The sequence below is a fragment of the Lycium barbarum genome, chromosome 11 (assembly GCF_019175385.1).
Source record: "Lycium barbarum isolate Lr01 chromosome 11, ASM1917538v2, whole genome shotgun sequence".
NCBI classification, from domain to species: Eukaryota; Viridiplantae; Streptophyta; class Magnoliopsida; order Solanales; family Solanaceae; genus Lycium; species Lycium barbarum.
Window position 1 is genome coordinate 2273942 of NC_083347.1, and position 17706 is coordinate 2291647.

The 17706-nt window shown below is 34.3% G+C and overlaps 1 protein-coding gene across 1 annotated transcript; it reads left to right on the plus strand.

Moving 5' to 3' along the window:
• Positions 1 to 10547: 10547 nt before the first annotated feature.
• On the plus strand, positions 10548 to 17214 carry LOC132619287 (meiotic recombination protein SPO11-1-like). Its single transcript, XM_060334236.1, has 15 exons — positions 10548 to 10608; positions 10734 to 10833; positions 12122 to 12195; positions 12605 to 12706; positions 13043 to 13116; positions 13721 to 13737; positions 14318 to 14387; positions 14461 to 14497; positions 14699 to 14746; positions 14842 to 14900; positions 14965 to 14996; positions 15094 to 15199; positions 15502 to 15622; positions 15708 to 15771; positions 15859 to 17214. The coding sequence occupies exons 1-15, from the start codon at positions 10554 to 10556 to the stop codon at positions 15983 to 15985; spliced, it is 1086 nt and encodes a 361-aa protein (XP_060190219.1). The 5' UTR covers positions 10548 to 10553; the 3' UTR covers positions 15986 to 17214.
• Positions 17215 to 17706: the final 492 nt, after the last annotated feature.

The window sequence follows — 17706 nt, forward strand, 5'->3', positions numbered from 1 at the left end:
TTACATTATAATGCATTTATGTGTATGTAGTTATCTTTGAATATATATATATATATATATATATATATATATATATATATATATATATATATATATATAATTGTAGTTTGTGCTCCGTATCTAAATTTTTTTATTATATTAATGTTTGTTACGAATACAAAATCGGCAAATTTATTAATATTTTTTAAAAGAGAAGACTTGTTTAAAAGGAAACTATTTTCCTCTCTTTGAGATAAAACAATAGCAATATTTAAGCATCAGTTGATACTTTCAATTTTAATTCGATTAATTTAAAGGTGTAAAATACTTATTATTTTTTTTATCTCATTTTACTTGTCATGTTGTCTTTTGCATGATTTTTTAAGAAAACGTCGATTAGAATTATAATTTGAGTAATTTACCTTAGTCATTATTTGATCTCCATTTGATATATTTTTTTTTACGACATTAATCTCTTTTCACATTTATTAGAGTAGGAATAAAAATAAAAAAAGTAATTAAATTCTATGTTATTTTAAAGTATAAATATTTTAAGTATATTTATTTTACCGAACATAACAAATAAATGACATAGCGGAATAACAAATATAACAGTTTAATATCTAGATTAGATCTCAGACTAATATAAAAAAAAAAAAAACTGTATGGTTTGACTACTTAACTTTTTGAAGAAAAATAATTTTATTTGCTCCCACTAATGGATTGATACGCACGTGGCAATGAATCCGCCATTATTGACTTAATGAGATACTTTGGAAATTACATGACTATTGTTTGATTTTTTAATATGGAGTGCGCTTTTTTTTTTTACATTATTAATTTGCACTATTTTTATGCATATATATATATATATACACACACACACACTATGTTAAAAACACGATTAATATAAAATTGTAGTTTGTACTCCGTATCTAAAACTTTAGTATATTAGTGTTAACTACGAATACAAAGTCTGCACTTTTTTTTCACATTATTTTTTTTAATATGGTGTTCACTTTTTTTTTTGATATTGTTTGCTTTTATTAATATGTCGTTCACTTTTTTTTTTTTTTACAGTGAGTTTGGAGATGGTGGGTCCCAATTTTTTTTTTTTTTTATATTGCTTGATGTTGTTTAGTATGAGTTCCAACCTTTATGGGATGCACTTTTTTTTTTGGGACATTATTAGTTTGTACTATTTTATGCATATAATATATATACATATACTATATTCAAAATACGATTAATATAACATTGTAGTTTGTGCTCCGTATCTAAAACTTTATTATATTAGTGTTTGCTATGAATACAAAGCCAACACTTTTTTTTAACATTATATTTTTTTAATATGGGGTTCACTTTTTTTTTTTTTTTTTTTTTTATATTGCTTGATTTTGATAATATAGGGTTCACTTTTTTTTTTTCCCATGAGTTTGGAGATGGTGAGTTCCACTTTTTTCTTCCTGTTTTTTATTGCTCGGTGTTATTTAGTATGGAGCCCACTCCTTTTTTTTAAGGGACAACGGACGACGATGCATGGGTCTAAACCCATGCTTTATATAGTTTTTTTTAATTTTATTTTTTATAGTGTTTAGTATGGAGCCAACCCTTTTGAACATTATTAGTTTGCATTATTTTTATGCATATAATATATATATATATATATATATATATATATATATATATATATATATATATACACACATGGGATACTATGTTCAAAACACGATTAATATAACATTGTAATTTGTGTTCCGTATTTAAAATTTTATTATATTAGTGTTTGCTACGAAAACGCACGTGGCAATGAATCTATCATTATTGACTTAATGAGATACTTTGAAAATTACATAAATATTGTTTGATTTTTTAATTTGGGGGCAATTTTTTTTGACATTATTAATTTGTACTATTTTTTTAATATTAATTATTGTTTAATACATGTGGGGCTCATAACTTTTTTTGACAAAAAAATTGGAACGGATATATATACACCTTAAAATTATGTGGCCCACATTTTTTTTTATATTAATTGTTTTGTTTAATAATAGTTGTTTTGTTTAATATATATGAGTGGGGAATTAAACATGAGTGGGGCCTACAATTTAATATAATTTGTTTAATATATATGAGTGGGGAATTAAACATGAGTGGGGCCTATAATTTAATATAAAAAAACAGACGAGTACAAAAGTAGATATCGTACATGTATATAAGGAAATTCTTACTGACCAGAACAACTAAAGTTTCTTTATGTGTATTTACTCGGTTTTAGACTTCAGACTTCTTTTCCGCCCTACTTTGAGACTGTCTGCATAGAGTATTGAGCAAAATTCTAAATCATGTATATTCTCCCTGAAATTGCCTGAGTTTTTCTTGACTTCTTATAAATATTGTCATTGTAGGCTGTACAACTATTATATGTAGAGAATTGGAGAGATACTTAATGGCTCGTCGGCTTTCCACCATGACAACAAGAAGTTGTTTGCGCGATCATTTCTTCTTAATTATGTTTATTAGGGAACATTTATATATTTAAAGGGTTGCTATAGTTGGATAGCATTTTTAGTTCAAAGTTAACAGCTTTCATCTGCACTCAAGTAAATTTACTTGTTGGATTTGTCGTCAAGGTCACTGACGCTTTACTTTGGTAAGTATTTTTGTTGCTGGTGAAGTAGTATGCCTTACTTTTTCCAATATATAAAATAAACAGGATTTACTGTGTATATTTTAAGAATATAATCTAATACACATCTTCTGTGAACCACTGAACCAGCAATCTAATTCATTTCTTGCTTCATATTTTAAATGTGTTTAGAATTGTACTGTTAGATTTGTGCTTCCTTTGCTAGCTTGATCATTTGCAGCCTTAAGGATTGAATAATGCTGCTTGTCTGATGTACACACTTGTTGTGTGCATGTTATCTTTGATTGCCCAAGATTTTAGCATGATATCTCAATCAATTATATGGTCCAGATATAGCGAAATGACTAGCGAGAATCCATACGCCTGCCCTAATTGACTTGGGATTAAGGCGTCGTGTTATTTGTTTTTGTTGCATCTTTATCAACCAGATGTCAGCCAAACATGCATTGCCAGAATATAATTTGTACAATTTCTTCAAATGTGAAATATTCCCTCCTTCATGCATGTGGAACAAGCTGAGAAATGTCAACAACAAAATAATTGAGCCTATTGTTTGATAGTACTAGGAGGTCCTAGTGCCCTTGCCACAAAATGGTGGCTAGAATTAGCTGTTTTGAGCATAGGAGCAATGCATAGGTTTTCTAGTGTTCAGAATAACTATGTACAGAATGATTACTATCTTCTTATATGTATACTAGTTATAAAACCCCGTGCTTTGCACAGGCCCAAACATAGATGAAAATTAAGCTGAAAAACAAATTTCACGATATTTCTTGACAAAATCAAATGTTATTGTTTAAAAAAGAAATTAAGTATAATTAAGATGTTACATATTTTTTCAAAACATCTTTGGTTGTATATTGGACTGATTTTTGAATTGATTTTTTGAAGATGAGTCTCAAATTTGAGAAAAGATGAGTATCAAGTTGATCATTTTTTCACTTAAAATTCTTTTAACTCATTAAATACAACTTCAACTACTAAATACACTTTTTCAACTATTTTTGGAATACCACATTTTCATTCTTATCCTGATGAATTTCAAGTGCAATTTTAGTTTTACTCTATTTGTTTCGTGAGCTTCTGGCTTTTTTAATTGAGTCCAAGTTCTCATCTTCTATCGTGAGCTGGGTTTACCCTGTGCGCACCCGAAGGGTAGCGACTGCGGGTTCCCATGTCATAAAAAAAAAAAAAAAAAACTTATCCTTGACATACCCAGGCCTATGATAATATTCTCATGGATGCTGTGGATAACATTGTATTTATAAGTTGGGTCTTCCTAGTTGTTATATCATATATAAATTCACACAGTTGCATGTTTCCTTATCTCTACTCCAGGGTAGTAGAGGTAGAGTTGTTCTAGCTGATCTAAATATTGATCACAATCTCAGATATAATAAGTTAAACATTAGCTTTGTGGTTAACATTTTTCTTCTTGCCCCTCAAATATGAAGTCTCAACTAAAACTGAAAGTAAATCCACGTGATTTTCCAGATCTAGCTGGTTCAGCCAAACCATCAGAAGTGAACCATTGAGCTGAAAGATCGAGTTCATATGAAACTCACATGTCAAACATTTCGGAGTTATCACCTAAACTATGTTCTCATAGTTCAGATTTTGGTGGTATAAGATGGTGCTAAAATAGTAGCTGAAAAATAATTAAGCTAGTTAGTGGTTGAAGAACTTCACCATCGATCTTGGCCAAGGTCAAGCACTCATCCAGCTTAAGTCCATTGAGCCAGGTTAACAATCAATAGGAGTATTTTCACATGAGTTTGTACTCATTGATGAATAGAGTTAGGATTCAATGATGAAAAATCTTTGGGTTGCAGCTGCTAGGAGAATCTACTTAACCTAGACGACTAGCTCACATAAAAAGAAGGTGCATGTTATTACTGATTTCTCATGAATATTAACAAAGTTCTGGCTAGCGAGAACACAAGCATGGAACTTGATCAGTCGGTCTTAAAACTCACCTAGAGAAAAAAAGATCAAATGCATTTAGAACCCCAATTTAAAACTCACCTGTAGTCAAGTCTCGCACTGACACATCTAATCCAAGTGGTCGCTGTATGAAGTTGGACTCATCCTGTCTGTAGCGTAGACATCCTAACGCATTTCATTATGTTGTTAACTTGTCAAGTGGAACTGAAATCAAGGGTTTCTCTGGCAATATTAGTTTCTTCCATCCGATGCTAATGACTAAGTTCGGTTCCTTTATATCTGTAACACCCCGTATCTTGGAATTAAGTTTAGACTCATATCATTATAGTTTTAGTGGAAAAACTGAAGGTTTGAAAGTTTTGCGAAAATGGTTGATAGGCCTACTTCGGGCAGCGATAACTCCTTGATTAGTTGGGAATTTCTGAAAGTACCCTTAAGGAAAGTTGTAGTATGTAGAAATACCTTTCTAACGATATAAGGACCAGGCCAATCAGATATCGGAGCAAGGAGATATGATTGTCTCAATATGGCTAGTAGTAAAGCACTTAAAATTCTATAGAATCGGCTAAGTTTTCGATACGTCTGCCTTCCAGTCAAACCTGGTGAAAATCCCTTGGTAATTTGAGGAAACTTAAAACATGAAAGTTGTATCCCCTTGAAATATCTTTCCAACGGTATATTGTGGAGCCCAAACAGAGCTCTGTACAAGAAGTTATGTCCATTTTACCGAACACTGTGCAGAACCGACACCCGTCGCTTCTCGGGGCGCGTGATGGCGCGTGGGAGAGCGCGCGATGGCCCCGCTTCGCGGAACGATCGCGAAACTCTGATTTTTTAGCTGCAGACTGTTGCGCGATGCACCCGCATCGCAGAACGATCGCGAATCGGGTCAGATTCGGGTCAAAAAGTCTGGTTAAGCGTTTTTAGTTATATCTAAGGTTTGGGGTTTATTTCCCCAGCACCCCATTCACGAAAAATTACCCTAAAGTCAATAAGAACAAGTCCCAAGCCTCAAGAACCATACAAGGTAAGTGTTATCATGATTCTAGGTTGAATTCAAGTCCCTAATCTCTTTCTAACTTGAGTAAACCCTTCTAATCAATAGAGTTGTGAGTGGAAAATTATTGTTGGGCGTCGAAACCCTAAACCTTGTATTCAAGAGGATTGGACGTCAAAAAGGTAATGCTTCTACACTCTAATCATTCATAATAGTAAATTGATGAGTTCTTGGGAGAATAGTAAATGGGTTTAGTAAAGAGAATTACACGAACTATAGTAGGGTTTTGGATTGTTGACTTGAGATTGTTATAATGATATGGGTGATGGAGAATGATGTTAATTACATCTAATTAAGATTGTAGAATCACCTAGAAGTAATAGAATGGGAATTGGGTGAAGAAATCACCATTAATGGAGACTGTGGAGCTTCATGCCCACTAAGTGTTTGATAAAATGCTTAGATGACCAAAGCATGAATATTATTGCTAATATAGAATCCCTTTGACTTGTATTGATATAGATCAAAGTTGAAAGGGTTGACGAACATTGTATTACGCTCAAAGGCTGGAATTAAGGTATGTGAGGCTAACTATCTACGTTAGGGAATATTCATGATTCTCCCTACGCCTCATTCTTCATACTTGTCAGCAATTTGACTCAGAATATAGTTAGCCCTAGTTTCATGATATGATATAGAACTGTTATCTTCTAGGGTTGCAGTTACAGAATTCGTTCATGGTTGTCACTTTGAACATCATGAACTCAACATGTAATCTTTATAGATTTATGCATTATTATCACATGAGTCTCAGTCGGTGTATAACCAGTTATTTGCATGAGTCCCATAATCAAAAACAGTTATCATGCTATCAGCTATAGCCAGTCTCAGTTTTGTAAATTGTTAATGTTGAACACCTGTATCTGTATTTTTGGGCCCTAGGCCACAGTTTATGCATACGTATTGCTTGGGCCAGAGGCCACAGTTTCTGTGCACATTATTTGGGCCCCAGGCCACAGTTATATTTACAGTTTTACAGGTGATTCTTCATCCAGAACAGGGAGTACTTCAGCTTCTTGCTTTCCTGTTTAGTTTAGTTTCAGTTTCAGTTCTAGTATTTTATTGCTTCAGTTGCTTTACATACCAGTACAATTCAAATGTACTGATGTCCCTTTTTATTGCTTGGGGGCCTGCATCTCGCGAAACAGGTAACGACATACAGGTTGACGATCCAGCTACTTAGGAGTGTTCGTATCAGCTACTGTGGTGAGCCCCAGTTTCCTTCGGGGTGATATCAGTCATGCAGTTCTCACAGCTTTCTAGACAATTACCTTTTTGTATTCATTAGAGGCTTCATAGACACAGTTCAGACAGTCAGATATTTGTTATGTTCGCCATGTTGGCTACTTTTAGATATGTTCAGATTGTCTAAGTATTTTCCGCATTATGATATTTCAGTCGGACGTTTAGTTAATCAGCATGTGTTAGTTTTATTTTATAAATTAGTTATGCTTTGGTATCACATGTTGATTCAGCCAGCCAGTTGGTTCGCTCGGTCACATGCAGTCAGGCACCGGGTGCCATGTTACGTCCAGGCCCAGGTTCGGGGCGTGACAATATCTCTCATCCCTTGACCTATACTGTGTCAGAGAAATGCTAATTATATCTGCAAAAAATGATTAGCAGCTCTGTCTCCGCGAATCAAGAGGTCTAGTTTCCAATTACAGAGTAAGAGATCTAACATATATGTCCTTAATCGACAAACTTGTTCTTGCAACTACACCCTATAATTACGAACTGCAACATATCCAAATATTTTCTTAAGCCGATATCTTTTCAGCAACTCTTGAAGTTGGTCCGATCTGTGTGAGACTATAGCAGAAAAAATCCAGTAAAATCCTACACGCACAGCCCATTGGTTTCCTCAATTATTCTTACAGGTTATACCATTTATAATGGTTTAGTAAGGATCTAAACATCCTACATAGATACTCCCTTTATCTGGAAACTTAATTGAAGAATTTTTAACTGAACCAAGAAGATGCAACTGTTCTCACTAATTCGCTTGTGCTTCGCATACTTCATGATGGAATGAAACAAACATGAGTCAGCATGAGAGAATTACATCCCACAATCTATTCTGCGGAAGGAAGCATTACCTCGTGAAATTAGTTAAGGTGCGTGCAAGCTGGCCCAAACAACACGATTATTACAAAAGGAGAAAAAGACATACTATTAGAAAGATAAAACTAGTTTTTCTCGGCAAAATTGCTAATTCAGCCAAACCAAATTGCTAAATACAAAAACAACAACAACATACCTAGTGTAATAGGATGCACGCAGACCTTATCCCTACCTTTGTGGGGGTAGAGAGGCTGTTTTTGATAGTCTCCGAGCTCAAAGAAAATACCAAATTGCTAAATGAATTCCAAAATTCAAACTCTGGTGACTAGATGCTGAATAAACTAACTTACCATGAATATATGTCAATTTAGTCTCGCGCTAAATTGGAAATAACATCTTACGAGTTATGATACGTATAATCCTCATGAATATATATCAAATTCGCCATTAAAAAAAATACTTACGTGGTAGCTTCGTACAAAAGAACAACGAATTATCAATATAAAAAAAAATAAAAAATCACAAACATGCAAATAAAGTAAAAAAAGTAATAAAATTTAGTAATCCGAATTACCAGAAAAGCAAGTTGTTTCTACCCTCTCTTGCGATCAGTTTAAGCTTCCTCAGTTCCTTTACAGGAGCTCTCGTCATTTAACTTTTCCATCGTTTATTCCTCTTACTGGGTGGAACTAGAGGTTTCCAGAAATTGTCAGTTGTCCTGTTTTGAGACATCTATAATTGTCAGTTGTCCAGTTTTGAGACATCTATTTAAACTATTCTCTTTTTATTTCTCTTCACAATTATGAGATAGAAATATTTTTGGAGCAAAGTTAAAATTTTAATAAAAGAATATTAAGCTTCTGGAGACCGCGCCTAGGTACGGCAATTAAGGTTGCATTTGCTATAATTCAAGGGTCATCAGCAGAAATATCTCGAGGAGTAGTTAAACGGGTAGGAGATAGTAACAATCTAAAATTTTATAAACTAATACAAAGGTTTAGACAATAATTAATATTTTATTTTAAAAATTAAGAAATATATGACAAATATTAAATCAGACAATATATTAAATCAGACTCTAATATTGTCTAAAAAGAAAATATTCTAAAGGCTGTATTTGCATAATGCAAATGTTAGAACTAATTAACATTTAATTTTAAAGTTGAAAAATATATGACCAATATTCCGTTTGGACACGGTTTGAAACCATGTTTGGACATGCAATTTGGATATCTTAAGTTGTATTTTCTCTTATAGACATAAAAACCTCACAAGTTGTGAAAACTATCAAAACATAAACTATCAAAACATAAATAATTCTTATACAATCTTACCAAATGAGCAAGTCATAGTTCATAACAAAATTAATACGTTACTAGAAGGCCTTTCTAAAAAATACAACATCAATTGATCAAATTTTAATCCAATAAAAACGAAAATTTAACATGAATAGTAATGAGGTTGGTAGACATAAATAAAGGTAGACACAAATAAAAGTTGGTAGACATAAATAAAAGTTGGTGGAAGTTAATGAGGTTGGTAAATGGTTGGTGAGAGTAATTGTTAAAAATATCTACCAACTTATGTGTCTTTTTTTACAAAATATAAACTTATGAGTCAAATTTTATATTTAAAATTTTTGAAATCGTGGTTTGAAACCCTAAATCATGCCTTTTTGGATGATTTTGGGTTTGAAACCATGAGATGAAATGTATGTTCAAACGCTGGTTTCATATCATGGTTTCAAATCATAATTTCAAACTGCATGTCCAAACGCCTACTTAAAATATGAACAAATTAAAATGAGGGCATAAAAAGATTTTTGTGTAATAAAGCCAAATTTTAAGCATAATAACTAGTATTTTGTTTGTGCGGATTGCCTTTATAGGGATTGGTCTTTAATTTTTACCCCTCAAATCGCTGATCTTTTAATTTTACCCATGCTTCTCAATTCTCATGTAATGAAAATTTTTGGGCCAAAATACTCTTATTTGCTGGTCTACAGAATCAGAGATTCTGGGTTCGATCTCCAGCAGAGATATAAGGCATAAGTTTAGAGAATCTTTGCTTTGTCCGGCATGAGTTCTGCAGGAATTAAATTATCCAGCATAAGTTGTGTGGTAATTAATTCACAAGGCATAAGTTTATAAAAACTTTGTCTTGTCCGACATAATTTCTGTAGGGATTAAATTTTTCGGCATAAATTATGTAGTGTCGACTGAATTAGTTACTACACAGCTTATTCCGGAAAATTTAATCCCCACGGAAATTTTTCCGGATAAGGCACATATTTTTATCAACCTATGCCCTACGAAATTAGATGGGTGGGCCGAATTTTTTTTTGTTTTTTCAATATCAGGAATATTTCTCACTTTTTTGTACGACAAAAATCAAAGACAAGCAATTTGAGGGACAGAAATTAATAGTTTGGTAAACGGTATAAGGTGGGATCTCCCGACACTAACTTTGGGATTAATTTTGTACCATGTTTTGTAGAAGGTATAAAATTATCCAGGATAAATTTATACCTTCTACCAAACAAAATATAAAATGAAGCCCACAGTTAAAGATGGGATATCCCACCTTATCTCATTAACCTTGGGATTATTTTATCCCACCTTTTAGATGGGGATAAATTAGTCCCTGGATTATAATACCGGGATAATTTTGGACTTTAATAAAGACCACCCAAGATGGGACATTAGTGCGAAAAATGGGCCGGCCTCTACCGTCATTGAGGTCGGGTTGGACTTTAATCTATCAGGCCCATTTAAAATGGACGCTAATAAGCCTGGAACTTCACAGTATATAAAACTCGGGTATACCAGTTTTCAAACAACGTGATCTGTTTTTTTGAAAATGGAGGGAAATCGTTCAAACACAGAGCCACTAACACTTATTAGGAAAATCAAAGGTAACGCTTCTAGAAACTTCCATTTCCCCCTGAAAATTGTGCTATTTTTCTCGCGCTCAACACATTGTTAATTTCTATACAAATCGTCTTCATATTTGAGCCATAGTTTTGATTTTATTTTGCAGGATTTACTCGTTCCATTGTTGAGGATCTAGCTCGAGGTAGAACACCGTTAATCTACATTGATCGGTTCAGAAATTACTGTACTGACACTTCTGGAAATTGGTAAGACACAACGGTAGCTTGAATTTATGAAATTTTAATAAGTACTTTTCCTTTCTTATTTTTAAGAGATCTAGTTGAAAACAGTGAATGTGTGCTGCTGTTTGAGATATCATTGCAATTAGTGTTTAAGAATTCCAACAGAAAAGTGTTATACTCAATTAAACTGTCGAATTCTGAAATTACTGTACTGACAGTTTCTGGAAAATGGTAAGAAGCAGTGTATGTGCGTTATTTGGTAGCTTGAATATATGAAATTATCGATCAAATTAAGCTTAGCGAAGTTTTTTTATTTTCCTTTTCCTCCTTTTGGTAGATCTAGTTGAAAACAATGAATGTGTGCTGCTGTTTGAGATATCATTGCAATTAGTGTTCTAGAGTTCCAACAGAAAAAGTTACACTGAATTAAACTCTCGATTTCCTATCAACTGATAAAAACTCTACTTATTTGATACTTATTTGAATTGGTAAGACCCAGTGTGTATGTGTGTGTGGACATCATTTGACAGCTTGAGCATATGAAGTTATCAATCAGGTTAAACTTAGCTAACTGTTTCTTTTATCCTTTTCTTTTCCGGAGACCTAGATTGAGAACAGTAAATGTGTGCTGCTGTTTGAAATTTCATTGCATTTAGTGTTTTAGGATCGCAACACGAAAAATCACACTGAAATAAACTGCTGATTTCCTATCAATTAATAAAAACACGGAGACTTTTGGTTCCTTTCTCTATTACAGAGGCCTCCACAGAGATTATCCTTGACGTAATTGAACTGAAACTCTTGAGCCAAGGGTCTTTCGGAAACAGCCTCCCTATCTTCCGAGGTAGGGGTAAGGTCTGCGTACACTTTACCCTCCCCAGACCCCACATTGTGGAATTTCACTGGGTATGTTGTTGTAATTGAACTGAAAATTGCAATTGACGAAGATCACATAGGTTTAAAGCACCTCTTTAATTAAGAAAGTTGTAAGCACCGGTCTTGGTAGATTATTCTGTGGAATTTCAGATGGTGTGCCTCAGCGCCCCCTCAACACAAACCCTTCCAAAATTTAAAATGTAATGAAGAGATGAATCAATATTCTAAATATCTTGCTCAGAAGAAGAATGAGGACAGTCTATACTGAGAGTTTTTTGGATTGAAGCCATATCCGTACTGAGACACTATTAAGTACTAACTGTTATGTTGCACGATCTATACGCAAGGAAATTTACTTAACTTGTAGTCTGAATGGCTAATTAATAGCATCCAAGTGTTCCTGATAGTTTAAATGGTCTTTGTTTAATTTATGTAGCCCCTGCAGCTCTGGTTTGTCGACTGGAAAGGAAGCTATATCATTGAAGAGGGAATGCCATGCACGTAGGCTTGGTGAGTCTAGGGAGAGTAGACAATACTTGTATATTTCATCTGACTGGTCCTCATCAAATATTTGGAGAATAAATGATTGGCTGAGAAGGGGCCAGGAATGATAATTGAAAAATTGTTATCCTCTATGAAATAGAGTAATTACCAGGTGGAACTATTTTCCCCTGTTAGTTGAACCATCGGAAACAGCCTCTCTACCTTTACAAGGTAGGGGTAAGGTCTGCATACACTCTAACCTCCCCAGACCCTACCTGGTGGGATTATACTAGGTTGTTGTTGTTGTTAGTTAACCTTTTATGTACTTTTGTTTTCCTAGTCCTTCCCATTTCTGCAAGGCCTAATTGCTCTCTGATTTCCTTAACATTCTATACCTCAGCTGGGTTTAGTTACCACTCTACGGTTTTTGTTTCAGATGTCTTGTTGAGAGTCCTTGTGATAGTTCAGCAACTTCTGCAAGAAAACAGGCATGGATCAAAGAGAGACATATATTACATGCATCCTACTGTTTTTAAAGGTAAATCTGGATTGACCCTTGGCATTTCAGTGCATCCTTTCTTCAAAAGATAAATCTGGACTGATTTTTAGTGGTCCAGTGTAGTTACTGCCTATGAATTTCATAGTCAGATATTCAGTTATGAGACATCATGCATTGCAGAATCAGTTTTGAATATTTTTGTGATTGGGTTTCAAAGTTTTTCTTTCAGCTTATGTATTATTGTGTGGTTCAGCTTTCTGAGTTGCTAGAAATGTGCCATGACTTAGATCTCTAACTCTCTAACTCAAACTGTATATATTCAAAAGTATTCTCCTACTTACATGCTATCATTCTCTTTTTCACTCTATAATGCAGAACAATCTGTTGTTGATCGGGCAATTAATGACATTTGCATCCTCTTGCAATGCAGCCGTCATAACCTTAATGTGGTATATCCATTTACTTTCCTCTCTGTATCAAAATAGACTTAATTAACATGTATATCCACATGTCATCCACTGCTTTAAGCTGGGTAACTTTCCATAGGGTGTGTTTGCAATCACTTCTGTTTTGTTTTATTTACATGTTCATTTTTCACGGTGGAGGATTTAATTAGGCTTCAGAATATTGATTACTATTGGAAATGGTCCTTCTGATTTACTTCTACAAACTCTTGACACACGAAACGGTAGATCACAAGTATCTGACAACCATGTGACCACATAACATTTTCTTGCTTTGCGAGGAGAAATTTGTTTGATTTTTCGATCAAGCGACTCTGCCTTCTCCATAACATGGGGAGTGGGGGAGAGGTTCGCTAGTGTAGTTGACTAAGAGGATATGATTACTGTTTTCCTTAGAAAAAGAAAACTTAAAAATAAGATGCGACTACTGTATCTCGTAAAGAACTTGAGTATATCAACTTCGGAGAATGTAAAGGATATTGCCAGATTAGGGTAAACCCATCATTCAAATGATTAGTTTTTTTCTCTTTTTATTGCTTTTCTTGTAGGAAACATGACCTCATATTGTTTTGATACTTTCCTTCTGCAGGTGTCTGTTGGAAATGGGTGCGTTACCTCTATACAGTTAATATTGCCTTGTAGGATTGTGCTTCCATACACGTACAGTTTGAGTTCATTATATGCAATGTTATTTTTCATACTTAACATATCATATTTGCAATCTTTTCTTCTTGAACATTTCAAATGTTTCTTCTTCAGTTGATTATGCCTATACCGCCTGCATTTGTCTGATGCCGCTTTGTATTTGTCTAAAATCCTCTTTGGGGAGAAAAATTACTTCATTATTGAGAGATTTGGCATAGTCTATCATGTTACAGTAAACTCTTGTACTTTCAGCAATGTAAATTTTCATAATAACCCTGGAGAAATCATGTCAACTCTCAAGGAGTATTATTGCATCATCTTTCTTGGACTACTTGTGAAGATTGTGGTAGCATGTGTAGATCTAGTTTTAACTGTTCACCAGTGAATTTCTCGGTGAATCTACTGCTGTTGCATTTTGCTTATGATTAAATTTTCTGTTCCTTAAGATTGATATGTAGTTGGTTCTCTTCTTTGTTTATTTTGTAATAGTTCCTTGCAATTTTCGGTCATAGAATTCTTCTTCCAACTATTTCTGGTCTAGATTGGTGATGGGCTGGCTGCGTTATGTGGAATCTGGGAGGAAAATTGACTGCATGAGCAATCCTAACACTGTAAGAATGATAATTAGAAGCTCAGATGGGTTTCTATAGTTATCTAACAATCTAATTATGATGGTTCCTGCAGGCATTCCCGATTCCGGTCCATGTTGAAGAGATTGATGGTATCCTTATGAGTATAAGCGTTCGAATTATGAACACGACATGGTTATGAATATGCGGACTCCATACATGTGCACATCCAGTTATCGCTAAACATACAGTTGAATGGACGTTTTGTTATTGAATACATCCTGTTATTTCACTTTATGGATTGCTTTCTCAGACTATGGCTGTAGTTTTTACTCCCTTAATGCTTGAGCAAGATATTATTAGTGTTGCTCAATACGTTTTAGTTGTGGAAAAGGAATCAGGTAAAGCTATTCATAAGCTGATCAAGTCTATAACAGAGTCATGAAAGGTATTCCTAGTTCATCAATGAGGCCACTATTTGTTGTTCATCATGCAGTGTTCCAGCGACTAGCAAATGATCAGTTTTGCAAGAGGAACCGTTGCATTGTGATAACAGTACGCATCTTTTGTTTTATGAGAATTTCCACACATATTTGGCTCCATAATTTCTTTTTATCAGGGAAGGGGTTATCCTGATGTTCCCACAAGGAGGTTAGACCCATTTTGCTCACCTTGTCAGACTTGTTGCAGATGTATCTTCTTCAACTAACCATATTTCTGACTTTTCATGTTGCTTTGCCTGTGGTAGGTTTCTGCGTCTCCTCATTGAGAAGCTGCATTTGCCTGTGTACTGCCTGGTAGACTGTGATCCATATGGCTTTGACATCTTAACTACATACAAATTCGGTTCTTTGGTAAGGATTATCCAATGTGGTGTTATTAATTATGATGTGAACAAGTTGTTAATGTTGCTCCTTCTCACTGTAAAAGTCTACACTTCCATTGTTAATTAGTCCAAACTTACGTTCACATTTCTCAAACAAAAGTCTGATACATTCTTCTCCAGTTTCCTATCAAAAGCTATCAAGCATTCATTCTTATCTTGATTGTAATCTACGCGAGACACTTAAGTTGAAGTGAATAGGGTAGTTAGACTAGATGGATTGATAGAAGGATGTTTTCTTTGGTAATATCTGTCTTTCTATGTTTCTTGAAGCAAATGGCTTATGATGCAACGTATCTACGGGTCTCTGAGATTCAATGGCTTGGAGTATTTGTACAGGATTGCAACAATTATAGCATTCCGCAGCAATGTCTCCTGCCTTTGACTGCAGAAGGTAAAATTCACAAATTCATTGTCTCATTTCATTATAGCTTATTAAAAATACAACTCACAAATGACTTGTCGTGTAATCTTGTCAGATAAGAGGAAAGTCGAAGCAATGTTACCTAGATGTTATTTGCAAAGAGAAGTACCAAAATGGAGGTAGAATTTCATACTACTAAGTAATATTAGTGCCAAGACTTATGGTCGGGGTTCTCAAATTCATATGACTGTTCTCCACCCCCTAAGGTTTGAACTGGAGCAGCTGTTGCACAAAGGAGTTAAGTTTGAGATTGAAGCGTTGTCTGTGCATTCACTCACTTTCTTGTCCCACGAGTATCTACCATCAAAGATCCACAGCGGAGGGTATATCTGAATCTTTTCTATCTTTGTTTGGTTCTTTAGCACGAGAAGGTCAAAGCACTTTTCTTATGGTTTGATTAAATCATTTGAAAGACCAACCAAACTAGTCATTGTTTGTCAAATTCATCATGTTCGTTCGTTTTGGCAATTAAGTTTTTCACGACAAGTCGACAATGGTTGTGGATATCGAGCTACGACTGTGCATTGACATTAAGCAGTTGGATAGAGAATGAAATTTGTCACTATCTCATTCTAAATGGTACAGTGGAATACATCGAAGACCCAATTAGCCTTAATCTCAAAATTATCAATGATATAAGTTAAAATTGTCGCGTTTAATTTGTTATGACACTACATGGTGGCCCTTGCTTTGCCCGGGAAAGTAGAATCGTGATAAAGTGTAGAAGATAACTACATAGACATAAGAAATATAATTTTTTAGAAATGATTTAAGTTTTATACACTGATAGAGTACGTGACATTTCATCAGAGTAAAGGTAACTTGGCAAGAAGAGTTACTATCAGAGTAAAGGTGACTTGGCAAGAAGAGTTACTAACATCTTATTTTTGGCAAATCCAAGTATCCAAAAATAAATGTAAATGATAACAGCATATGATGAAGGCACAAAGTAGATTGGTTCATGTTGGGTAGGGATAACGTGGATTAGATCAATGCCTTGTGACTAGAGGTGTCAATATGCGCTGGCTCAGTCCAACCCAATCCAGCCCTAAAGGGTCAAAGAATTAAATGGGCTAGGACGAGCTGACCCTTTTAATCGAAGGGCTTGCAAAATAGCAGCCCAACCCAGTCCTAAGGGAGTCGCGGGCTAGGACGAGCCAGCTCTTTAAGTTATTTCGTCTTTCGAAATAACATTTTCTAAGTGATTTTTGGTATAATTTGAACATAAAACTTTTACAATATGAAATAGAATCTTCTACCGCCCATTCTTGCGCAAATTCATATCATAGAAGAAAAAAAAAATTAAGAGAACAAATATAAATGATTATTTTTTATCACTAGTTCATATCACGTTAAAAAAAAATTAAACATAATATAAATTCTAAGACTAAAAAGTATTACTCTAGTTTCTAATTTTACTACTTAGTAGTAAGTACATTCTTTATTTCTCATTACTTTTTATCTTTTTGTTTAATTTGCTCATATTTTTTTAAAAATTAATTAGTTTATTATTCTTTTCTAGTCTTAAGGGCTGGTCTCAGCCCAACCCTTGAGGTTGGCTTGCCAAGAGAGACTAAGAGCCCGTTTGGATTGGCTTATAAGTTGGCTTATAAGCTGTTTTCAGCTTTTTTGAGTGTTTGGCTGGCCAGCTTAAAGTCATTTTATGCTTAAAATAAGCTCAAAAAAATAATTGGACCCATTTAACTTAGTTTATCTAAAGCAGCTTATAAGCTGAAAACAGCTTATAAGCCAAAAAAAATAAGTTGGACTACCCCAACTTATTTTTTTCAGCTTATAAGCTGCAAACAGCTTTAAGCTGTAAGCCAATCCAAACGGGCTCTAAGCCTTGAGCCTCATTTTTATATGGGCCAAAGAAATTCTAATCCAACCCTACTTTAAATAATGGGTCGGGTTGAACCGGCTTCGCAGGCCAAGCCTATATTGACAGCTCTACTTGTGACCAACTTGTCTATTGCAAAAATGCTAAAGAAATATATTTTATTACAAACTAAAATTAGATCTCCCTTTGAAAATCATCTTTTTTAGTCTTTGTT